At 40.4% G+C, this 25,513-nt stretch overlaps 3 protein-coding genes across 3 annotated transcripts; 1 reads left to right on the top strand and 2 right to left on the bottom strand.

Annotated features, from left to right (window-relative positions):
* Positions 1–229: 229 nt before the first annotated feature.
* On the bottom strand, positions 230–6,915 carry kcnj6 (potassium inwardly rectifying channel subfamily J member 6). The gene is made up of 3 exons (XM_079282921.1): positions 6,787–6,915; positions 1,823–2,743; positions 230–1,278 (listed from the first exon to the last, which is right to left on the bottom strand). The coding sequence occupies exons 2-3, from the start codon at positions 2,718–2,720 to the stop codon at positions 926–928; spliced, it is 1,251 nt and encodes a 416-aa protein (XP_079139047.1). The 5' UTR covers positions 2,721–2,743; positions 6,787–6,915; the 3' UTR covers positions 230–925.
* A 3,523-nt stretch (positions 6,916–10,438) lies between these two features.
* On the bottom strand, positions 10,439–16,987 carry kctd7 (potassium channel tetramerization domain containing 7; the record flags this gene model as incomplete). Its single annotated transcript, XM_079283186.1, has 4 exons — positions 16,489–16,987; positions 14,839–15,008; positions 11,987–12,165; positions 10,439–10,815 (listed from the first exon to the last, which is right to left on the bottom strand). Exons 1-4 carry the CDS (start codon positions 16,810–16,812, stop codon positions 10,439–10,441), a joined length of 1,050 nt encoding a protein of 349 aa, XP_079139312.1. The 5' UTR covers positions 16,813–16,987.
* A 1,456-nt stretch (positions 16,988–18,443) lies between these two features.
* On the top strand, positions 18,444–25,480 carry LOC306788604 (uncharacterized protein). Its single transcript, XM_079284183.1, has 12 exons — positions 18,444–18,517; positions 20,506–20,610; positions 21,775–21,823; positions 22,068–22,111; positions 22,331–22,364; positions 22,845–22,879; positions 22,965–23,006; positions 23,107–23,128; positions 23,260–23,312; positions 23,458–23,517; positions 23,618–23,677; positions 24,943–25,480. The coding sequence occupies exons 2-12, from the start codon at positions 20,508–20,510 to the stop codon at positions 24,984–24,986; spliced, it is 546 nt and encodes a 181-aa protein (XP_079140309.1). The 5' UTR covers positions 18,444–18,517; positions 20,506–20,507; the 3' UTR covers positions 24,987–25,480.
* The last annotated feature ends 33 nt before the right edge of the window (positions 25,481–25,513 follow it).

The following is a 25,513-nucleotide window of genomic DNA, read 5'->3' as shown; positions in this document are numbered from 1 at the left end:
AGAATTTATAAAGGATCTCAGTGCTTTCTTCCACCACTGAAAAAACACTTAAAGATGCAACAATCACATAAAACATGTCTCATTAAGTGCATAATATGCAATTTATTATTTATTTGAATGCTGTACGGTGACACGTGAGGGATTTCTGGAGACTGAAACAGCGACTAAACTTCTCCATCGGAGGCCTCTAATGTGCAAAAGTGACGAAATGCAGTTTTTAAAGGGCCATTGTCTGAAGTCACCCAGCTGCAAACAGCAAGTCATGGCTTCTAAAGGAAATATAATAATAGCAACTAACCTCAAACAAACATTTATCATGTGAAGTATTTGTCATTGTCAGTGTTTGCATCCATAGAGACGTAAGTGTTCCTCGTAACATTACAGTATGTACACAATATAAGATAAATTAGATCATGTTCATACATGCTGATATATTTCTGAGAAACCAAATAATGAAAGCTTTATACATACAGTAAGGCAGAGAAAATACAGAACGCACCTAAAATAATTAGTATCAAACATCTGTCAAATATTCACACTGAAACAAAACAAAGAATTCAAAACATTTGATAGTATATACAAAAATACTTATGCAAATGCCCCTAGGTATATCTTAACAGAAAAAATCTCATCAGGAGGACATCACGTTATATTTTAAACATGCACTTCCCGCAGAGGGTTTTCAGTTCAGCGGTGGGCCACATGTCTGGATGTTTTGTTTATTTTTGGGGGATAACTGAGAGATCACTGAGAAAAAGCGGTTCTTGGTGCAGGAATATTTGGTCCACTGTGCTCATTGGTCCTCGTTTTTGACCGTCAAACTCTAGCCTGTGCTCCTTAACCTGGTGTGGTCATCCCAAACGGGAGATGTACAGCACACAATCATCTCATATGGACCTCAAACTTGCCGTCTTTCTTTAAACTATTACACTTTGGACTCGCTCTCTATGTTGGTAACGTCCCCGTTCTTCTCGGCCGGCTGGCTCTTCCCCTGCTTGTCCGGGCTGGTCTTGGTCTCCTTGCCCTCCCGCTCGGACTCTGGCAGCCCCTGCTGGCTCAGCCTACTGGCCAGTGACCAGGTGAGGGGCAGGCGGGCGCGGTTGGTCATATCAGCAAGCTCTTTGGCACTGCAGGCGGGTGTGTTGGTTTCGTATATATCGTGGAAGCTGTTGTAGTCCACCTCGTAGAAACCGTCCTCCAGCGTCAGCACCGGTGTGAAGCGGCAGCCCCACTTGATCTCACTGCTGACGTATGAACTCCTCGCCTGGCACGTCATGCCTGGAGACACAACAATAAAGCGTTAACAGTTGTGGTATAAAGATTGATTGAAACAGATTGAGCCACATTAGAGGGTCGATTCATACAAATGTACCCATGCATGTGCAGACAACAATTGAGCTGCAGGATATTGTTATGAACCAAACTCCTGGTAAAAAAAAATCATTTGTTCTCTTTTCTTTGGTGGCACCTGGTCATGAACAGGCTGAGCGTGAATTCAGAAGAAATGATCAGGGTTGTGTATACGGGTTCATGTGGGATGAAAGGTACTGTGCAACACTGTTAAAGGTTCTCTTTGTGACATTCTGAACATTAAAAAAGCAGCAAACAACTGTTTTCTACGTAGAGATATAGTGGAGTAATGTCTACACAAGCAGCGAATGAAGTCACTCTCCCTCTGTGTGTGTGTGTGTGTGATCATCCGAGCTGAAGCCCCCCGCTCCGCACTGCGGCGCTAAATGGTGGTCCAGCGTCGTTGAAATCCACTGAACATATGCATAATAACGTCACAAATACAACGTCTTAAACATTTGATGACACTCACCTGTGGCCTCCACCATCCCCTCTAGAATCACAACAATCTCCAGCTCGTCCCTGGTCAGGTGGGCTTGCGAGATCTCCCAGAAGGGGCTGTTCTGGTTTATCTCGTGGCAGATGATGAGCGGCGACACCAGGAAGAGCCTGTCATCGCCCGTGTTGTAACCCACATTTATGTCCGTCTGGTTCAAAGGGATGAACTCCCCTTCCTTGGTCTGCTTGGACTTTATAAGCTTAGCTCTGATTGAAGCCTCCACGATGTGCGAGTTCCGGAGGTCTCCGACTCTGAACATCAGGCACAGCCGTCCATCTCTCATTGAGATGACCGCTTTGGTGGAAAACACGAGTGTCTCAGCCCGCTTCTTGGGCTGTGAAATCTTAACAAACATGCAACCCACCATGAAGGCGTTCACGATAGATCCCAGCACTGACTGAATCAGAAGCAGAAGGATCCCCTCGGGGCATTGGTCCGTGATGACTCTGTACCCATAACCGATGGTGGTCTCTGTCTCAATGGAGAACAGAAAAGCTGATACAAACGAATTAAGGTTATTGACACATGGAGTCCACTGGTTGTCTGATAAGTGCTCCAGGTCGCCCCGAAGGTACGCAATAAGCCACCACATGAAGCCGAAGAAGAGCCACGTCACGGTGTACACCAGGACAAAAATGAACAGGTTTAACCCCCATTTGAGATCTACCAGCGTGGTGAAGATGTCCGTCAGATAGCGGTACATCTCTTGAACATTACCGTGACGGACGTTGCACTTGCCGTCTTTCCGGACGTACCGCTGGAACCTCTTTGCCCGTTCCTTCTCTGACAGCTGTTTAGGCAGGTCCTCACGGGCCTGCTTTGGCAACTTAGGCTTTTTGATGATGGCCGGGCTCTCCACATCCTGCTCCATGTGCTTTCTCGGTGGATTCAAGCCTTTTCAGAGAAGAGACATGGTGGTAGTTAGTAGTGACAGTTAGAAAAGTGCAAGAGCAAGAGAGTATATGTACACAAGCACATACGTACTTCAGGACAATTTGGAGTATTTCCATTTTAAGCTACTTTACACTTCTACGCTTTGGAGAAAAATATTGTACTTTTTACTCCCTTTTCCATTATGAACACTTTTCATTTTGGTACTTTAAGTATGTTTTGATTCTAATACTTTTGTACTTTTAGTAAGATTTTGAATGCAGAACTTTTACTTGTAACAGAGTAATATTACATCGTGGTATTGGTAGTTTTACTCAAGTAAAAGATGTGAGTACCACTGATGTCAGTACATGTTCCAGTGGAAAAATAAACAATAAAATAATAAAATGAACCTAAAGCCTCTTAGATACAGTAGAATAGTCATTTGACACCTCTGATGTCTTTACTGTGCACACTGCCAGAGCCGCCATCGGCGGGTTATTACCACTGGAACACACGGCTGTGTTGAAGCCGTTCTGCTCTCCGTTCACCGGAGAATATTCGGAGCTTAAGCAGGGCCGGTTTCCATGGCAACAGTCTACCGAAGTACTCACGATACCGCAGGAATGTACCGGATGAGGCTGCGCACAAGCGTTGGATAACAGTTGTCTGTTTTCGTGAGGGCCGGAGAGGAGGAACAATGTGCTGGTGTATCTGCTTTGTGCATGAAGATGCTGTTTGTGAAACGATCTGGTTTGTTATTTTGTAATAGTTAAAAGATAAATGAATATCTGTGAATGGAGACATGAGTATACAGGTGTACAGAGCATGTTTATTATGATTATTATGGCACTGACTGTAAAGAAACTATAAAAGCCAATATAATCAACAGGACTAATGTAGTCGACTCTCACGAGATGTAGCGAAGAAATGAATTAAAGCTAGTTGATATCTTTATATTAAAGTTACTAAAAAGAGTTTTAACTGGTTGTTAAATGTAACACTGGTGCCTCTACTATGTGGCCTATAAGCAAACAAGACCATCAGTGAGAAGACTTCTCGACAGTAATCAGGAATTTGTTTTCTTTTTCTTTCAGAAGGCATGAGCCGCCCTACGCTACCTGGCTAGCCCTCATTGCCTTCGTTGGTTGGATTGTTTAGGTTCAGACACGTGGAGTGAGATTGGTTAGGGTTAGGATAATAATGTCATTGTAAGCCAATGCCTTCGCCAAAACACAGGAAAAACAAATGTGCCCCTGGAGCAGATTCACCGCAAAATCTGACGAAACGACTTCCGGCACGAAGACCAGAAGAGCATACGTTTGAGTTCTCAAAGGCAAAGTTTGGCCGTAAGAAGTATGTTAGCCAGTTAAAAGGAAGCAGGAGGAGATTTTTTTTCCTTTGACGTTATATTTTGTGGTTATGGCTGATACTGTGGCAGGATCAGCAAAGAGAAAAAAAGAAAAGAATTGAAGAAAGAAAGCAGTAAAGAACGGATATTTTATGTGGTGGCTGCCAAAATGAACACAAAATGAAAGTTCCTTGTTCCTTGTTTTCCTTGCTTTAACAATGGATTAAAGAACTATGTGCATGTGAAAGGAGTTATCACCATCTGACTCTGTATTTCCCCTCGGCTGTTCAATACATTTTTAATGTGTTTCATTTTATTGTTTGGGTTTTATGGCCTCTCTCATAGCTCCCATGGTGCCTTTTTCGACCGCAGCAGAAGCTTTCCAGCGGAAAAGCTCGAAAGAAAACCTCCACGACCTGCACGGACTATAAGATTAACAGGTGAACACAATGGAGCATTTAGCAGCTAAAGAGCCAGATATTTCCCTTAGGAGATGGTGGAGACCAAAAACAGAGCGACAAGAGCACTTCAATTTGATGGCTGAAGAAACACGACTCGAAAAAATTTGAAAAGGCCTGTTTCACCAATGTGCATCTGTGTACAATGTACTTGTCCTCCTGCAGATGTGGCGCACGCAGGCGTCGTGTTGGATGAACTCTGAAAGTCTATCGATGAGTAGACACTTGTTCATGATGTTGATTCTGATTCATCTCTGCTGTGTAGAGGAGGCCGTTAACCAGGTAGCTATATCCGGATGTGGATCCAAAATCGAGCCACAAGGGGACACATGCTGTTTTTAGGCACACGCCAACAGCTGAGCACAGGCAGCAGGGACGTCTCAGAGAAATGGTGTTGAAATGTTTGCGTCTTATCTTATTTCTTTTCGCGCTTTAGATCTCAGGGGAGAATGGTCGTCAGATGGATCAAAACCAACCGCATTTAACAACTGATTATAAAAAAAGACAGCATAATTAGCCACTGTTGTTGATATACAACAATGTAGTGCTGATTAAAGGATCACTTCCCCCACTATACATGCACACATACAATAAAGGGGAAACTGAAACAGACTAGGGGTAAGTGAGAACATATATTTTTGACCCTTTAACAGGAAATGTGTGGGTTTGTTTCACATTAAAAGTCTATTGGGAAGGAAATGATCCCTGTGGCATTCAACCCTGGAGGCGTTTGATGTGAAACATCGGTTCAGGAAGTGCAAATTACAACAAGAGCAGATCAGAAAAAAGGGTAGGCGTATTATTAAAACATGATTACATATACGCATAACTGTATATATTGTTTCATTTGATTTCATTCCATTCTATTCTGATTCAATTATTTGCATATATATTTGATGTGTGTGCAGCATGAAGGAGCTACAACTTGCATTTCAATGTGCAACCCTGTGTTGTAAAATGAAAAACAAATAAACCTTGTAGAATACTAAAGTATTACATGTAGAACACTACAATAATACTGCAATGACTGTCAATAACTACTGCTTTGTGCTAACAGATTTAGGTGATATACAGGTGGAAAAAGTATTCACAATACACCTTACAACAGAGGTGGAAAGAGTGGAAAACCCCAGGGTAAAATGACTCCACTGCAAGTAAAAGTCCTGATTCAAAGCCTTGCACGTAGAAGTAGAGATGTATTCTGTCATTTAAATATCACAGTAAAAGCAGGCAGCAGAATTATTGGATTACGTGAGCGGCATTTCATGTTGTAGCATGTCAAAATGTAGCTAATTTTAACTGTTTTGTACTGTTGAGCAATCTTACAATTAGTCTATAATTAATCCATAATGCATCATATTTACTCAAATATTTTGTCCATAAAAAAGTTGCAGCCTACATATTAACTTATTATTATAATTATAGTCCTCCTGTAAACATTGGTGTAAAAGAACTTTATAACTGACTAATTAGATATATTAGTATTTTTTTATTTATGCAAAAATGCTAAATATTTCCTTTATTTAGCTTCTCAAAATGTGACGATTTGCTGTATTTATTCCTCATCATTTAAATGTCTTTTTAATCCATTAAAAAAAAAAATACATCTGTTTATTTTTTGACAACTGTCCCGTTTTAGCTGGTTAGAGGATATCAAAGCTAACAAAGTGGCCCACCTCTGTTCATGGAGACCACCTGTGTTTTGGGGGATTTACCTGCAATGAGCATAAGAGCAGCGTTTTGTGATAGAGCAGGGCTAGGCTAAATGATGGGGGATGCTGCGATCAGGTGCAAGGAAGCGGAGAGCAAACTAACAGGCTGGAGATGAACTCATCTAATAACAATCTTCATTTTACGTTTTGTTTTTCTACTTTCTTATCTTTTAACGCGCCAGTAGGCTGAGGCTGGTTTCTGGTGTTCTCCTGTGGGGCTGTGAGGGCCGGCGGGGCCTGCGGGCTCTTACAGCCCGGAACATTTCTTTTCTTGTCTCTCTCTCTCTTCAACACCATCCTCCAGTCTTCTTACTCAATCTATAAGCGGCTGCTTATTTCCCCTCCATCATGTCAACAGGAAGAAGGGGGAAAGAAACAGCCTGCTATAGCCTACAATTAATATTTCATGCGTGTAATAATTCTTAATTCATTTCTGATTCGCCTCGCACTGTTATGTAACTATCCGTGTAACAGATAACAGATTATTTCATACCAAGCTATCATCAGTATCGCTACCAGGAAAAGGAAGGAAAGGTGCATTAATACCTTGCGCAGCAGATTCACTTCCCGAGTCATTTTCAAAGCCGGTTTGGTCCCATGAAGAAAATGTCCCAGCTCGGCTTTATGGGATGTGATTATCAAGTCGCTCTCTACAAAACCGACTGAAGAATAGTCACTAATTCCCTCTTTCCTCCATCCTCAACACAGGAAAAGGCATCGAGCAGTCAGCCTCCACCCCTCAGATGGGAGAGAGACAAAGGAGAACAGCGAGAGAGAGAAAAAGAGAGGGAGGGGGCGGGAGAGAGAGGGAGGGAGAGAGAGAGAGGAAGAGAGAGAGCGAGGGAGAGAGAGAGAGGGAGGGAGAGAGAGAGGGAGAGAGAGAGAGAGAGAGAGGGAGAGAGAGAGAGAGAGAGAGAGAGGGAGAGAGAGAGAGAGGGAGAGAGGGAGAGAGGGAGGGAGGCGGAGACATGTGTGGTGGCAAGACAGAATACACTACAGTGTATACTTACTGTTATTATTACTGCCTATTACTAGCAGGCAGTGCTGGAAAGTAACTAAGTACTTTTACTCAAGTACAATTTTGTGGTACTTCTACTTTAAGTTAAAGGCAGGGTTGGTAATCTTCTTCAAAACATTTTTTAACATCTCATTATATGCTGACAACACTCAAATGAAATGCTCCAAAAAATAAAAATAAAAAATGCAGAATTTGTGGAAGGACTGTAATCAGTTAATTTGGCCGGAATTAAACGGTTGGACAACCTGTCAGTGTGTGTATTCTCATTGCTTAACAGCTGTGGATATTTACAATAGCCATGTTCTTTGTTTACATTCATAATTATATGTTCACGTTCATTGTGATCATTTTGTGGGCGTGGCTTTGGAGGAAGGCCTTAAAGGACGGGCTGTCAGTGCTGCTGATTTGGCGACTTTCTTGCTAGGTTTAGCAGCTTTTGGAGCTGGTGCTGCTAACTACTGTAATTATAAGAGAGTCGGCAGCACTGGTCTGGGTTTTCCAGTTGGATGATTTTTTTTTAATCCCGCGTACTCGTGCTAGTTTCTCAAGATTACCAACCCTGCCTTTAAGGGTTCAGACTGTGTTGGAGCTCTCCATGGTGCTGATCTCCAGTTCACACCAGTGGGAACCTTTAGCCATTAAGTAAAAGATTGCACTTCCATCATTGCTTCTTGTACTTCCTTCAAGCCTCTGGTCTTTAGTGCTGACCGACGTTTTAAGGTAATTTCTTTGATTGATTTCCAGCTCCCTCTGGTTATTTCACAGTAAAAACCTGTAAAAAGAGTTCCAGACTCTTTTATAAATAAAAGGACGCATCGTAACAGTTATTTTTTACTTTTACCATAAATAATAAAAATCACACATTCCTTTTTCACTGCAAACAAACTAAACCCAAATAATACAATGGCACGACAGCTTCCTAGAAGCTAACAGAAACAGATAAATAACAATATAAAACGATTGCAAACATAACAGTGCAAACAATGATTAGCTGTGTTGCATCTCTCCTGCATTTATCTGTTAGAAGTACAACAAAATAAGCATGTTATAAATGTACTTGTTGCTTTCTATCGTTGTTTATCAGATACTTTCACTTGAGGTAAAATAAAATCATATATCGGTTACAATCACAAAGTGCTCGACTTCATTGTCAAGTACAGTAGGAAATAACATTTAACTTAAAGGTGGAATGAAGCTGACAATAAAGAATAAAAACTATTGATTCTCTCTGTGACAGTGACTATAACAAATATTATACAGAAACAACTAACTAATGTGTAAACAGCTGTATTTTACATTAGTGTGCAAAAACTTCAGCTACCTTCAATCTCCGGCAACTTTGAGCAAAACGGGTAAAATGTGAAGACCGACAAAATGGATGCCACCTGAACATTTCTCACATCTTTAAAAACAAGCTCCTCAGGAGGTAAAATATACTCTGTTTATCCAAAAGCGAACAGGTTAAACAGTTAATCTGCATCCTGAAACTAAACTTATTCCTAAAAAATACAGATTTGACTTCAGACTTTACTTACTTACAATATTCAATATTTACTACAAGGTAATTTCTTTGCTCTGGAAATGTGGTGAGACCAATCACGTACAAATCCAGGTTAGGGCAAAGCAGGGGAAATGTAAAGGTATTAAATTTAAAAAATAATAATAAAGTTAGGACAATGGGCAGGATTGACTTTTAAATGAGATTAACAGTCATGGGCCCCACTTCTGATCTCATCTCAGGCTTTAGAGTTCTTGCAGCTTCAATCCTTCGTCAATGTGTCCACAACTGGATATGTTCAGCCAAAGAACTCCAACAAACAGTCTTTGTAGTTTTCACACATGCAAGTTGGAAATAGAAAAAATTAATTTGAAGTCTAAAAAGAGACTTTTTGGGTCGAGGTTCTGTGCCTTAAAGGACTACGTAATATTTGTAAGAGGAAATGTCTTTTCTCCTACAAATGAAAAGTGCTTTTGCTAAATACGCACGACTGTGTTGGACTCTGTGTGCGCCCAAAACCCGTCTGAAACATACCCGTAGTATCATAATTTAAGGTTAGACCTTTGAATAGTAACTTAAAGGAATAGTGCACCCAAAAGCAGCCTGAAGTGCATATAGCACTCACCTCCCTAACTCTCATTGGTCCAAGAAATAGTTTAATATCGAATTAAGGAGCGCCTGAAAAAAAATGAAAGCATATCAGTGCAAACAGACTTTGACAGAATCTGTCCAAAAGACAGCAAAAAAGGTTATTAATCGTCCCGTGCAGCATTTCCGAGGACGGTAATCTAAAAAAATGCTTTGTTTACCAACATCATAGCAAAAACAGTTTTGTTTGGATTTCCATGAGCCACAAAAGGATACAAGACTTTGATTAAGCTGCACAGCTTTAAGCTTTAAGCTTTCTTAAAGTAACCTTTTTTGTGCCGTCTGTCGTTCTGTAGGTGACAAGCCTCCATTGTTCCTAAACGTTATTCAATGGAAAATGTATTTCTGGGACCATAGAGAGCCGAAGGGAGGTGACGAGTACTATAATGTATGTTGATTTGGGTGAACAATTACTTCAAGGATAGAAATAGGGCAGGATTTACATTTTTACACCTGTTTCACATCTTTCTCATAATTATTGGGCGTGGTCAGAAGTGATGTCACAAGGTCCTGGAGTACACCTTTACATCACTGCATCAAGGGGAGACGTTAAACCAATGGAGATCAGCAAAAACAGGAGTTTTAAGTGGTGTTATGTTACTCTGTAAAGTAGTAGTATTTCTTTGGTATTTACACTCAGTTACCAGTTAATTAGACCGATTTAAATCGAATGAATGAAGTCTAAAACAACAGTCCTGCAGTAAATCCCCCTTCATTAAGTTTTAGTTGAAGCGGTTTTGAATTAAAGATGTAATACAGGACTGTTGTATTCGACTGCATTATAGGTGCCCCTATTAAACTAGCAGCTGAGTTTAATTTGTGTTATTCATTTTGAAAATAAAATAAAAATATGTTGGGGGAACAGATTACTTATATGTCGAAGCATGACTTAAAGGGTCACATTTTAAAGACATCAGCACAAAATATTGGCAACTTCAATACAAAAACCAATATCGGTCGAGTTGTAGTAAAAAGGGGAACATCCATCCTTTTGCTTTTTGGTCCCATCGGCCCCGACCGCCTCCCTCCATACTTCACCACCACGTGATCTTGAACTCGTAGATGGGCCTCTTGCAGTAGTAATGGTTGATAAGGTGCTTGTCACAGACGCCGATGCACTGCTGCTCGGCGGTGATGCCGCGCTCGTCCAGGTCACTGACGATGCAGTGCAGCAGGTCGTAAACGTCCGCCACCGCCTCCCAGGGTCCGAAGGAAACGTCCACCTCGCAGTGGTGCTCGAAGAGCTTGGCCTCGCTGTCCGAGCGCTCGAAGCGCAGAGAGTTAAAAAGAGGACGCTCGTACGGCGTGATGGGCATCTCCTCCTTGTAGACGCAGATCTTCAGCTTGGCAAAGCGCGCCTTCTTCTGCACGGCCCTCAGTTTGGCAATTTCCACAATACGCACCAGATTGTCTGGAATGAAAACGGTTAAATAATAATGACATATTAAAAAGACTCATTTGTGTTTTTATGCTGCTCAGCAAACAATGTGTTTTGTTTGCACATAAATCAAACCTCGTCTTAATTAATCACACCATGATATCCTTATCTAGTTGTAATTTTCCTGACTTACATAAAATTGGAAAATATGTAAAACATGTGTAAACAGAGGAAAGTCTGTTTATTATGTACTGTAGCTGTGAGCCACCCACCGACAAACCAAATCTGTGTTTGCATAATCAGTGTGGAGCTCTCTCTTGTGTTTCATTTTGAATGAATTTATATGAATTATGCATCATTATCATTCCCCTTATACTGTATGTGGACTGCTCTCTTCAGACCACTTACCATCAGTTTGTTGTCATGGTATTTTGCATGTTGGTTCTCTACATCATCGTGTTTTTTTACACTACAAATGCTGAAAGCGGATTTCAGATTTGACAGTTTTTGGTGGAGTCACCACTCTTTGTCCATTTATTTAAATTATCACTCGGAATTCTGAATTTATGTTCCCCACGTGTGTATATGTAGACTTTAATTGGACTGTATTATGAGACCATAGGAGCAGACACACAGACATGATAGACATTATTTTCAGACTAAGTGTGACTTACATCTTACGAGGATATCATTATCTCCGACATCCATCCCGAGTGAACGTCGCTGTAAAAGACGCTCCTCATAACTGCAGAACTTTCTTGAGAATCATCGTGTTTTTAAGTTTTATTCAGTATCAAAGTCATTAGAGACGCAACGACCGGTTATCAGCTGATCGGCCGTGACCGTAGACCGGCCGATCAGTCTCATATGTAGGATTTATCATCAGAAATGTTTCATGTTTCAAAATGTATGTTACAAAACATGTTAGAAACTAGTTTGTGTATGCTGTCAGGGCAGACTTTAAAATATCGGTATCGGCCGAGAAAATTGCAATCGGTGAATCTCAAAAAGAAGTCCTGTGATAGTTAGTCTGCAAACAGAAATGCGAAATAGCTAATTCTCCATCTAAATGGTGCCAAATTTGCCAAAATGTAAACAAAAAAAATGGGGCTCAAGCGAACTCCACTATCCCAGACTTTGAAATAATTATCCTCAGCCTTTAACATCAACACCCATCATCTGTGAGGGAGACAGACTCAGGTACCTCGGTAGTAGGGCATCAGGTCGAGGAACGCCTGCCGAACTTTCTCCCCGGTGAGCGGCTGCGTGTCCTCCAGGCTGTCCAGCAGCGGGCCGAGGGCGTAGTACTGAGCCTCTCTGTGCACCGCTCGCACCCGGTCCCTGTGAGGAAGCTCGCCTTCTCGCAAGAAGTTCAGGATGTCCCTTTAAATGGTAACAAATCCCGTTCAGACTATGTTCCTACCCGATGAATCCGACTCTGCTCTGATGTCGTTTATACCAAAACACTGCTGTTGAAACGTTTGTAATCTCCTGCCACAAAAGCTTGATTGGGTGCAGACAGATGTCTGAGAGGACTACTTTGTATTGATGAATGAACTTTCATGCTTTTAGGTTGTCAAAAGTCATCTTCACAACAGATCGCTGTACAACGGTTCAACCAGAGACGGATGCTTCATTTCCACTGCACGGTTCGGTTCAATTCGACTCTCTTTTGGTATCAGGGGCTTTCCTGTGTTTCCTTTTTCATGGATCGCTGTTAGTGGCGGGTATCGGAAACTTAGCATCACAATGTGTGCCGATTTATATAGAACAGGTTCCTGTTTCAGGCTCAAGTGCACAATAATGCAGCCAGTGCATGCTGGAAATAACAGGCAACGTGTTGCTTTAGCAAAACTCTTCTTTAAACTTATAAAACACAATAAAAGCAGGTTAGTTCAGGGTTAGCACGACTGGAATATCAGATGACCATACTGACAATTTTTGTATCTCTGTTAATGCAGTAACATACTCGGCCAGTGAAGCAGATGTTCTGCTTCATTGCAGCAGAACCTGGAGGGCTTGTAAACATTGAGGATAAAATGAATGCAGAAAAATAGAGAACTCCTGGAGGACAAAAAAAAGCTGCTGCAGTGTTTAACACAACAGCAACTTGGAAGATTTATTTTCCAGCAAAGAAAATAGCCACAAAAACACGAGGTTGGCTTTAAAGACCGGTGTTTATGTCCCACATGAAAAGGCTCCTTCTGAGTGTCTGGGTTTTAGTCCTTTGTATCGCTACATACCTCCCGTTTCATTCTGCTAGCTCCTTGTGTATAAATCTTTCATACAAACCCCCCTCGCTCAGACACATTCATACAGAACCGACCTCACCTCGACCTCCTGCTTACATAAGCCTTGACTCAGCTTCTCATCACGTTCATATTTAAAGCGATTTGCTTTTGACTTTCAGCAACACTAGCGGCACTTAGTCCAGACTTACATATCTTATAAAACATGGATCATTGCCATGAAACTTGCTCCAGACGTTCATGTTCCCTCAGGATGAATTGTAATCACTTTGGACATCTCTTAAAGCTAGGGTGGGCAGTGTTTTAAAAAATAAATGTTGTTGTAGTTACATCCCGACAGCAATGAATAAATCAAATGCTCTGACAAAAGAAGTCCTGTATCTACGCAGCCATTACAGCCAGATGTCAATTTCAGTTAATGTACAATTAAATGTCATATTGTACATTATTGTCTGTTCATCTCCGCACTTCATGTTAATTGTTCTGTGTTGCAGGCTTTATGTCTACGATGAGATAAGAGAGACTTGAGTGTCATCCATCTGTAAAGTACACACAGTGGTTCTCCTGGTCTACAAAAACAAGGAATGATTCAAACTACACAACAGATGCAAAGTACAATAACAAGATGCAAACATGCGGCGCAATAGGCAAATCAGAAAAGTATAAATACAAATGAGAGATAATGAAAAGTTGAAATGTAAATGAGAGTATACAAATGTGTGTAAATAGTACAGTAGCAGTTTGTGGGCTGACTGTTATTAAAAAGAAGCTTTCCTCTCAGTTAAATAGGATTTGTTTAGGCTGGAGTCTCAGTGGTAAAAGTTTAGAACAAAAAGTTTAGTTTAAGTACAAATCTGTGTGAAGACACTAGCTGAGGGAGACAATGCACACGGCTCAATATTATTAATCAGCTGCACCTTTTTGGCTTGTTTGCCAGTTTTCCGCTGGCTATCCAACCCGTAACTATCCGGTGCAGTCATGTGTATCAGCAAACAAGCACAGAAATAGATGTGTGGATCAGTTTACAGCACTAACGGAAGCCAGAGAGGCTCATAGATACCTGTCGGAAAATAATGAGCTGCCATCTACGGCTTTTAGAAACCCTTTCGGATTGAGAGTGAGCTTTTTTTATGCTCAGCTTTCTCTCGGTTGCCATTACAGACCTCACAATCTCGAACGTTTTTCTGACACACTCATAAGAAAATATTATGAACAGGTAAATAAATGTGCACACTACCGTTGAAAAACTTTGGAATCAGCAATTATATTGATCTTTTTCTCCTTTTCTTTAATAATGTATATTTTTACTAGAGATAAAAACAATAACAACAGTATAATTCAGAGACCAAATGTATTATTTGGAATAGTTTGGGCCCGAAAAGAAGAAGAATTAAATGTCTCAAACGTTGGGTTTTGCATGCGTTTCCCATGATGATTATTGAACCGAAACAGTGCAATTGGGCTCTAAATATTGAGTCCGTCTGCTTTTCGTTGGGCCACCTGCAGTCTGCTTAGTGGTGAGATTGAAGAGGGTTAAACTGGGATTTGTCAGTATGGTCAGCTGATATTCCAGCAGTGCTAACCCTGGACTGACCTACTTGTATTGGGAAGTTGAAAGAGTTTTGCTGAAGCAACGCGTTGCCCGTTAATATTCCAGCTTCTACTTTTAAAGAGGGCCTTCTACAACTCAACAGCATGAAAGACCTTTCGAACATATAGAGAAGTCCTGTCATCCATCTGACTGCACAGTAATGTCGATTGAATCAACAGCATAATCCACTGTTCATATACACGTCGTGCGACTCACGCAAAATATGTCCCGTCCCGGTCTATGAAGTAGCGTCCCTCGGCATCACGTGGGATGTGGTGACGCCCGCTGAACATGGCGGCCAACATGGTGTCCTCGTATCGCCGCAGTGTGGACAGGCGGGTGGTGAAGTACGTGCCCCCAACGTTCAGAGAGATGACCTCTGGAAACTAGAGAAAATATGGAAATAAAAGTGAGACTGTAATGTTTGTTACACACCATAAAAAACAACAACAACAAGACATAAAAGCGCTACCCAAACAAATCTATATTACATATTTCGCGAGAGAATTCATGGGAAAAATACCCCTATTTTACAACAAACAAATGGCTACAAGAAGGATCTTAACTGCTGACTATGTTAGTAAGGACAGAGAATCTTGTGCACAGGTGTATTTAATAAAGTATTCTTTTATGCATGGTTAACGAGGTAAATGTGAAGATTAATCGTGATTTAAGGTGATATCGCAGGTCTGCTATACAACCACACCACACATATTTAAACAGTTTAAAAGGTGTGTGGTCCGAGGACAGTGTCGTGTTTTTTAATTTGTTTTGTTTTAGGATATGAAGACTTTAATGTTGCCTATGAAGTAGACTGGTGTATGTTTCGTGGACTTTAAAGACTTGAGGCTTTTAAAGCATGCAGAACCGTGGTGGTTAAATGTATTAATTCTTAGCCTGTATTACGTCCATAAAAGCAACTCAAAGATAAAATGTACAAACATGAAAATAAATGTACAGTGTAGATAAAAAGAAAATGATTTGCTTCATTTTTCTTCGTATTTTGTGGTAATATCTGTCTATTTCACCTATACAAGTAAGTAAAAGGTGTACTTTTAGAACATGTTCTTGAAATATACGTGATATATTTGGTTCCTCCTTGTATACTGACTGGTACTGCATTATAGGAGTTAATTGATGTATGTCTACTAGGACCTACACTAGGTTTAAAGTAGTATAGTTGATCATCAGACCAATTTAACTTATATATTATGTTACAAAGATCTGTGATTACCCTCTCTTTGGCTTTACTGTCAGACCACAGAAGTAAGAGGATTGTTTCGCTGCATCACGTGGTGGCTCGTTACCTCGAGTCATGTGACACACCTGACAGCCAATCACGACAGGGCCCAGCCGGCTCACCCGACCCCTGTATAAATAGCCGTATGACAGTAAATACCTGGCTGCGAAATTATGTTTTGTGCATAACTAAAGCAGTCATATGGAAACTTAAACAGAGTGTATTCGTACTTTCTCTATTTGTAATACTTGTGTGCTGTTGTGGAAAACAGCTGCTATTTTATTGACGAAATAAAAGTATAATTTTGAGGTACTTTATTTGAGTATTTTTCATTTACTGCTACATTATACTGTTACTATTACTGCAGTACATCTCAGATACGTCACACTCTACTGCACTTATTACAGGTTTTAGATGATTAATAAATATATATATATATATATAAATAAACGGTGTAGGCTATTATTATAATTAAGATTGATTGTTTCCCTTGCTACCAGCTAGTATATATATTTGTATCAGAGTATTTCTACTTCTTCCACTGGTGATTAAGTACCGTGTTTGTGTGCCCGGTTGAACGTGATTTTTACCCCGGTATAACAGTCCGGTAAAGAGGCCTGTCCTACCTCCTGCTCCGGCGTGTTGAGCGAGGAGCGGAGCGGCTTCTTGCTGAGGGCGAAGCTCGGCGCTGGGGAGGCCGGCTTTCGGAAGTCCTCCTCCGCAGCGGAGTCCGAGCTTGACATGGCAGCATCGCCCGGTTTCTCGGTGTCCCCCGCGGCCGAGAATACCACCATCACTCTGGGTAGAGGCAGCGTCCGTCTCTCCTGAATGAACCGCCTCACCCGCGTAGTGGTGGCTGCGGGCAGCGGGCTGAAGGACAGAGCCTGGCGGCCGTTGGAACCGTTGGAACCGTTGGAAGCGTTGGAAGCGCTCGAGCCATTCTGCTGCATGCGCGCGTTCGAGCCAACTGTCGGGCGGCGGCACCGAAAAAATCAGGGCAGGGATGACAGCAGCACGAGCCACAGCGCTGCGACTCTTTAATAATATTAATAATAAAAACAATAACAACAACTCCAGAGGGTGGAGCGCGAGCAGCTGCATGAACCAAACAACCCCGCCTTCACAGCGGACATTCCGCTTTCAGTAATTCAAAATGAAAGAACTACAAGGTCCATCGTGTTTTGGGGTTCGCAGTCTAAACTGGACTCTTCTGGGCCTATCCGTGCTGTGGGTGTGCTACGTGCTGTCAGCTGTCATCGCTCATACGCGCTGTGACGTCATCACGTCAGAGTGCGCTCTTGGACCGCGTGGGATTGAAATCCACTACGAGATGAAATAAAAAAATAAATGAATGATGATGTGTTAGTACAGATTAAACCAGCAGTATAGTTGAAATTAGCTCCACCTTTAACAGCTTCAACATTAAATTGATGAACATATGAATGAATTAATATTTATAATCAAGCAATTTACTGTACATTATTCTGAAATGGGCCATTCCGCATAATTGAGACTATTTCTTTTAGTACTATAAGTTTATTTTGATCAGAATAGTTCTGTAATGTAACTTTTGCAATGATGTCATGTGTAGAACAGGATAGTGAATTACAACACATTCAATGTAATTACAGCACATTCAATGTATGACACAACCACGGCAGGAGGCAACACCTGGTCCAGGTAAACCCGGATACACAGGAACCTGTGAGGCGAGAAAGCACAGAGACTCTGGTGAAGAAGCAGGTCAATAATGTGCATTCATGGTATCGGTAATATGAAATAGTAATGTGAGTAATAATAAAAGTGATATTAGCAGGTGGAGTCAGCAGGGCCATGGTAGGAGGAAGGACCAGGGTCCAGATGAAACCATGCTCCATGGAAACCTGTGAGGAGAGGAAGCACAAGGACTCCGGGGAAGAAGTAAAGTTAGTAATGAGCATTAATGGGACATCAAGGCATACAGACGGAGGTGAAGAAGAGGAGGAGAGAGGTGCTCAGTAGTCCCCCTGTAGTTTTTGCCTATACCAGTTTGTCCATGGGCCGGTCCAAGGCAAGCCAGAGCCAGCCCTAACTATAAGCACTATCAAAGAGGAAAGTCTTAAGCCTGCTCTTAAATGTGGTGAGTGTGTCTGCCCCCCGGACTGAGTCCATGACACTGTCTTCAACAAATCATAGAGCATCTTATAGAGCCTACAGATTATTGTGTTTCACATTATTTTTCATAAATTAAGATTAGCAGCAAACAGTTTTACAGTACAATTCAAAAACATTTATACATATTTACATTTATTTCAATACGTTAAGCACATTTTGCCATGATACGTATATTTGTAACAGTATATTTTAGAAAGACGTATTGCTATTTCGTCCACCACTGCGAATAACAACATCTGCAGAGTAACATTGGTCCCTTTAAAAACATCACTAAAGAGCTCGGAATCAATCAGATGAAAAAAGCAGCGCAAGCAGTTGAACCAGAGTGCCGTTTTCTTGCCCACCCTTCTGACCACACATAGGTTGTACAGATCTTCTCCGTCTCGAGTTTGACGGATGTGGCGAGTTGTTGAAAGAGGAAGAACAGTTTGCGCTGCTGCTATTGTCTGAAGAATGAAGGCAGCCGGACCACTGAAAGCTTATCGGAAATCTGTCATTTGAGTGAGTTAAAGCATCATATTTGATGTCTAATATGATCTTGAAATGTGTGTGTTTGACCTGAGTACTTATGCCTGTAATTCTCAGACTTGAACTAAAGTAATAGCCTATATACTTTTACTTGTGATGTAAAGTATTTTCATAGTCTGGTACTGCTGATTTTACTAAATGATCTGAATACTTCTACTCCTGTAGTAATAGCATATCTTTGACTTGAAGTATTTGTATTTTCACAGAGTTATGTTACTACCAATACATTCTGTTGCCTTATGACTTGTGCTTCAAGTACGTTTTGATGCCAACACTTGGTGTACTTTTACCTGAAAAATACTAAATGCAGGATTGTTACTTATACTGTAGTGTTTTAGTAGTGTGGTAAATACTGCTTCTATTTCTCAATACTTCGTCCAGGATTCAAGGAGTGGAAATGCATTAACTTCTGGGCTACTTGTTTGATTCCACGGAAACCAAAAACTCAAGTCGAACAATTTTGAGGTACTTGAGTAGATCCATTTCTTCTTCACGACATTTCAGAGGGAAATGTTGTACTTTATACTCCATTACAGTCATCTGGCACTGTTAGGTACTTTACATAAAAACACATGATGTGTTTGGATGATATGATTTAGTTCTATACTTCTAATCTAGAATCTCTATCTGGTATTAAATTTGCTCCACATTGACGAGCTACAACATTCAAATAAAATGTTCTTACTTGTTGGTACAGAAGCCCTGAGTCGGATCTAAACAGATTTCTTTACTGCTTATGACTCAAGGACTGGTGAAAAAGAGAGAATCTAACTTCCTGAAATTGTTCCTTAAAACATGTTGAAAAAACCTAGTTATTTTGACTTATTATGACTTATTTTCTCCATTCCGGCCACAAGAGGCTGGTGTTTACCACTAAACAATGCTCTATATTGGACCAAATGCATTCATGTTTTCTTCCAGATAAGTTTTAATTGAAGTAACTTGGTAACACACAGTATATGTTGCTTTTGTTTAGAGTGCGTGGAGAAATTAAAACTCACCCGAAATGAGTATTACAACAACAAACACAAAAAAAATCAAACTTTATTCACAGCCTGTTCTTTAGTCATGTACACAGGAGTGGAAACAAATAGATCAGAATTAGAGAATAGATCAGCCTCTCAGGGCTTCTGTATAATATAATATTCTATAATAATGTAACACTGTGAAAAGAGCCATCCTGCATAATGAGTAGTTTTACTTTTGATTTGGTATATTTAGCTGCTAATACTTCTTTACTTTCACCTGGAACATTTTGAATTCCAGACTTTTACTTGTAATTGAGTATTTTATTATGTCTTAGTTGTTTATACTTTGGGTTAATAATCTAAATCAGCAAAGTAACTTAAGTTATCAAATAAATATAGCTGAGTAAGCGGTACACTCTTTCCATCTGAAATATAGTAGAAGTATGATTTACAGAGGAGCGGGAGAGAGCATCCTGACAGGAAACATTACAAACTGACCCAGGACAGGAGGACTCTGCACCGGGTTATTAAAACCACCCCAGAGCATCATTGGTACCCATACCGAACGTCTGTGACTTCATCCTTCAGTTTACTAAAGCTGTCAGACAAATGTAGTGGAGTAAAAAGTACAATATTTACCTCTAACATGGAGTGTGAAGTGCAAAGTTGCATAAAATGGAAACACAAGCAAAGTACATTGAACTTGTACTTACTTTCCACTACTGATGCTTCTCAAATGGCAGTGCACTGCACTGTAGACGTGTAAGTCTCGTACACAAAGGGGGCAAACCAGGTTTCAGTTTTCTTTTGAACAACCACATCCTGTGGACCGCTCGGCCGAGTTATTAACAGGAAAACATCTGCCGCTTCAACCATGACAGAGAATAACTGTTGATCGTTGACCTGTCGACAGCAGCTAAAGTTAGTCCACGTCGAGCTCCCACCATGGGTTTTTCATTTTTTTAAATTTCTTTCTGCTTATGTGTCTTTTAGGTATGATCGGAAACTTCAGTCTGCTGGCTGCAGCCCTGACTGTCGTGTCAGTGATGTGGTTAAGTCTGCTGTCTGTTCTCTGCCTGCGATGCAAGAAGAAATCCAGTAAGTTCATTTATGCCTCAGAGGCTGGACCAGTGTGATCTGAGTCAAGTGTGGGCTGTTTAACTGTATCTACAGGCTACATTTTTGGGGAAACAACTTTTCAATCTGGGCTGAAGTTAGTATGTGTCCTCTGTATTATCATCATTATGCCTACGCCTTAAACGGAGCAAGCAAGCAGAGATGCTCGACAGAGTTTTTTTTTTACCAGCGGTGGAATGAAACGAAGTATATTTACTCAAGTATTGTGTTTAAAGTGGCAATTGCAAAGATTTTTAGGGAAATAAATGTCTGTTAACTTCCTATATCGTCAAAGGAGGTGACACAATGGTGAATGAGCCAACGGTCCACTGATGAAAGTGTTCCAATATATTTGCAATATTACAAACTTGACACCCGTCAGTGGTGACTTTCCTGGAAAAAACAATATGTTAATATGTTATTTCGGACACGGCCCAAGACTCCAGACGGCTAAACTCGAAGAAAAATTCTATTGTTTCTACTCAAATAGAAATTCTAAATCAACCGGAAGTTAAATCGTATGGAGTGCCTTTTTAAATACAGTTTACAGACGTACTTGTACTTAACCTGAGTATTTGAATATAAACTATGTTACAAAATTGTTTTGTGTGCAAATATTACATTGATAAAATAACTAAACATGTCAGATAAACATAGTAGAGCAAAATTAGAAAAGGGAAGTACAAGAACCCCAAATTTGTACTTAAGTACAGTCCTTGAGTGAATGTACTTAAGTCATATTCCTCCACTGGCTTCAACTGTACGTCATAATTTACTCGCTAAGTCTGTTCCAACTTTTCCACCTCAGCAAAGAGGAAACACTGTTTGTCCGCGATTTCATTTCAAGCATTTTTATTGAGGTTTCTTATTTATATGCAAATTGAAAACACGTAAGAACAGACAGATGGAAACACACGTAAAGCCGATGCTCTGATAAGCTACAGCGGCCCCGAGGCGCTTCAAATGGAACGCCACAAACATTTTCTAAAATGAGCTCTCACTGACCTGTAGAACTCACTCAGTCCTGTTTGTTTACATGCTGCACACGCGTCTGTCTTCATAGGCAGATTTGATCAAAGTGTTGAATAATACTGTGGGTTAGAAGTGTCACACGCGACCATTTCATCTGCTTTGTATTCCTTGCAGAGATCATACACGAGGAGCATCAACATCAAATATACAACATGCAGACGTTGTGAGTGTCGAGCATTTGTTTCACATTCTCAAGTCTTTAAGGGAAATTATTACCGGTCTGTTGTAAACGTCCATCACAATTAAAATGAAGCTGCTTCTTACTGATGATATATATGACTGACACCATATTATGGACTTCCCAGTGATGTAAAATGTATTGAGTGTATCGAACATATAGAATGTTATACAGGTAACACAGGGGATGTTTTCTCTTAATACATCCATGTTAAACTATATCCCGACAGTCAACGTGGGGGGAGTGTGTTTGCTGTGACGCAATCAAAAACAGGCAAGTGAGAATTTATTTCTGTTCATTATTCACATTCAATTTTACAGTACGTGTGTTTAAGTATAAATTTGAGATACTTCTGCTTTACTTCATTACTATTAGAGAGACGTATTGTACTTTTTATTGCACTACATTTGTCTGACAGCTTAAGCTACTTTTTAGACTTCCAGAACTGTATTTAACTGAACTCTGACACCATTTTGCCGTTTTATTTTTCAGTCACGAGAGCCAATCAGATCACTTCAATCACAGCGTATGTATACTGACACACATCAGATAATCTTGCCGCCACTAATGTACCTTTAAAGGAGCAGTTCAGTATTTTATACGGGAATACGCTTATGCTTTCTGTCCAAGCGTGCGATGAGAAGATTGGTATGAATCACATGTCTGTACATTCGGTGCAGAGCTGGAGAGACGTGGCGAGCCTAGCTTAGCATAAAGACTGGGAACAGGGGGAAATAGCTAGCCTGACTCTGTTCAAAGTAAAAGAAAAGAAAACACCTAGAAACACGAATAAAATATCACTAATTAACTCATTTTATCTCTTTTGTTTTGATCTGTACACAAATAAAAAATGTAAAGACAACACTTTGTGATTTTAGCAAGAGAACAGTTTCTTTTTTATTGAGGCGCTTCTTCTCTGTGGGGAGATTCAAAATATGACACATAATCCAAAAATAAACTCAAAGGTTTGTCTTGACATAAAACTACAAATGTATTTGTTTTTCAGTGAAACACAAGAGGAGTTTGAGGACTATTCAACAGGTGAGATCCTCATGTTCATTCTCATGTCAAAGATCTCAACACTTTAATCTGCAAGAGGTTTAAATTGAATGACTTTGTGCTCCAGCTGCAATGGATGAACAGTCAGACTATCAAAATATCTCAAATGGTAAATACACACACAGACACACACACACGATAAATACAGGTATCGTTAAGTGTTTGTAATTTTTCACACGTGTGTCATTACTGTGCTGCATCCGAAACAGAAAGCGAGGAACACACATATGTGTAAGTTTTGAAGCAGTTTTTATTTGATATTGTCTCATTCAAAAATATGATGTATCCAAAAATATGTTTTTAATTTATGAAAAAAAAGAACAAGCGGCTAAAACACGTCATATTTGTGTATCGTCTTATAGAGCTCCACTCGCAATCTCAGTGTATGAAAATGAACAGAGCGCAAGAATAACTGGTGAGCATCTGCACTTTACCCTTTAAATTACATGAAATAAAAATATGAAATGCATTGACGTACTTTTAAAAGACTTGAAAACATGTTTATAACTAATGATTCTTCGCTTTAACATTCATTTTATGCTTTTTATGTACTTTTATAGATGCTGATCAGACTCCAGGTGTCTATGCTAACGTCCACACTTCATTATCGAGTAAAGATGGTTCGTTCAATCCTTCAATCTAAACACTGACGTAAAAACAATAATCAAATAATCAGACGCTAAAGTTCCGACTCATTCAAACTGCTGTTTCACCAAACAGACGAGGACGACTACGAGAACGCAGAGTTTCTGGACCAAGTTATGCAGGAGGAAAAAGAGAGTGAGTGTCATAAATAATATGTATTCATTAATAACAGTATATTCTGTGGTTTTGTGTTTATCTGTAATTGGGGAACACCAAAATACCAAATACCCAAGCAGAATAATGTATTATTGTTATTATAGACATAGGCTACTTTTAGGAGCCAAAATTGTGCTTCCAAAATAAAAAATAAAAAAACCTCACATCCATTTCTGCCAAAAGAATCAATACAACCAAAACAATCAAAGAATGAAAAAGCCAAATATGTCTGTAGCGAGGTACACGGGTACAAATAGAAATTATTCTGATTGCAGCCTCTGAAATGTGAAGATTTTCTGCTTTCCTGTTTTTTTTTTAGTTTGGACGTGTGTCTTTATTCGGGGTGTAACGGTTCACAAAATTCTCGGTTCGGTTCAATACGACACAGTGGCGCCACGGTTCGGTTCGGCACGGTTCAATACAGCAAAAAAGCAGAAACGCCATCATAAAGTTTACTTTGACCAATGATGGATTCATTTGTGTACAGGAAGCTGCAGCAACTCCTGTGTTGTCTTTAACATGTGGGCTGCTGTTGTGCTTCTGTGAAAGGTCACACTCTCTCTGATCTTTGGAGGCGGCGAGAGATCCGCTGCACTGCCGACGCTTTCTGAGACACGAGATTAATGACATCGTCGTTAGTCAGCTAACGTTAGCTTTGTGTAGCCCGCGACGTCCGGCCGTCTGTTGTCCGGACATTTGATTCTCTGTTTTAAATGGGCTCGTGAATGAGTAGTGTCATGGGGCTCAATAGCATTAAGCATGTCAGTACAGCCTGGTTTTCCACTCCAGAGTAGGGTCTCATATCCGTGGCTATACATATACCTTTAGCCCCGTTTGAATCAGGAGGGAGTCGCTACCGCAACGCTGCGGGGAGAGTTTGTAGCGCGTGTGCTGCGGTTGGTTTTCCTGCTAAGCGAAGTGTCAGGCAGCACGTTGTCTGTTACCTTGTTGAGCGCAGTAGCTCCACCGAGAGAATATTATGTTTCCCTCAATTTAAGCTTCTGCATTTTCCAATTGCACTGGTATTATACAAACGTATTGTTCGGGTCGTAATGCGTACCGAACCGTGAGCCTCGTACCGAACGGTTCAATATGAAGACGTGTATTGTTACACACTAGTATTTATGTATTATTGGTTGGAGCTGGTTGGTACTAGCTTGCATTATAGCAAAATTCATAATTTTGTTTTACAGGGAGAATAAATTATTGAATTTTGATTGAAAATAATGTTTTTTTGTAATTAGTTATTACAGATGAGCCGGATTATGTGAATGAAAACGGCACCTGATGTGGACGCTGCCAGAAAACATCGGCCTGCACTCTGAACTTGAAGCTGCACTGACTCTCATTTGCTAATGTCAATAAAATGTGAATAAAATGCTCATGTACCTCGATTGCGTGTTCAAACTGAGGCTTTAGTTTAGTGGCGATAAACCAAACAAACGGAACACAACGCATGAAAGAGACCGTTTCTCGTTGGTATTCTTCAATGTTTCGGTGTTGAAGAATATGACGTGAACTTTATTAAGTGACATTTAGGAAGTGACCATTTAGAAATGCCGTTACTTGTGACTTAATAACACTAATTAGATTCAAGAAAGCTGCAGGTATTTTAAGCTGGTTCAAAGTAGATCGTAACAGGGAAGTTTATTATTGTCCATTCAATATGTTTTGTGAGCAAAAAGCTTAATTTTGTCAGATAAATGTAGTGAAGTTTAATATTATGTACTTCTGAGATGTGAAGGAGAAGAAATAGAAAGTAAGTACATTCCTCTAATTTGTGCTTCAGCACATGTCCTTACATTCCCCCACTGT

This window comes from Melanostigma gelatinosum (genome assembly GCF_949748355.1).
Source record: "Melanostigma gelatinosum genome assembly, chromosome: 14".
Lineage (NCBI taxonomy): Eukaryota > Metazoa > Chordata > Actinopteri > Perciformes > Zoarcidae > Melanostigma > Melanostigma gelatinosum.
The sequence above is the reverse complement of the archived record's forward strand: the minus strand, read 5'-3'. Positions and strand labels throughout refer to the sequence as shown.

What these genes read in the sequence shown, in the direction of transcription:
- LOC306788604 (XM_079284183.1), top strand. Translation starts at nt 20,508, where the DNA reads ATGATCGGAAACTTCAGTCTGCTGGCTGCAGCCCTGACTGTCGTGTCA. An exon ending in GTTTGAGGACTATTCAACAG is followed by an intron (nt 22,880 to 22,964) that starts GTGAGATCCTCA and finishes TTTGTGCTCCAG; the next exon opens with CTGCAATGGATGAACAGTCA. An exon ending in AGCGAGGAACACACATATGT is followed by an intron (nt 23,129 to 23,259) that starts GTAAGTTTTGAA and finishes ATCGTCTTATAG; the next exon opens with AGCTCCACTCGCAATCTCAG.
- kcnj6 (XM_079282921.1), bottom strand. Translation starts at nt 2,720, where the DNA reads ATGGAGCAGGATGTGGAGAGCCCGGCCATCATCAAAAAGCCTAAGTTG. An exon ending in GGGGATGGTGGAGGCCACAG is followed by an intron (nt 1,279 to 1,822) that starts GTGAGTGTCATC and finishes TTGTGTCTCCAG; the next exon opens with GCATGACGTGCCAGGCGAGG.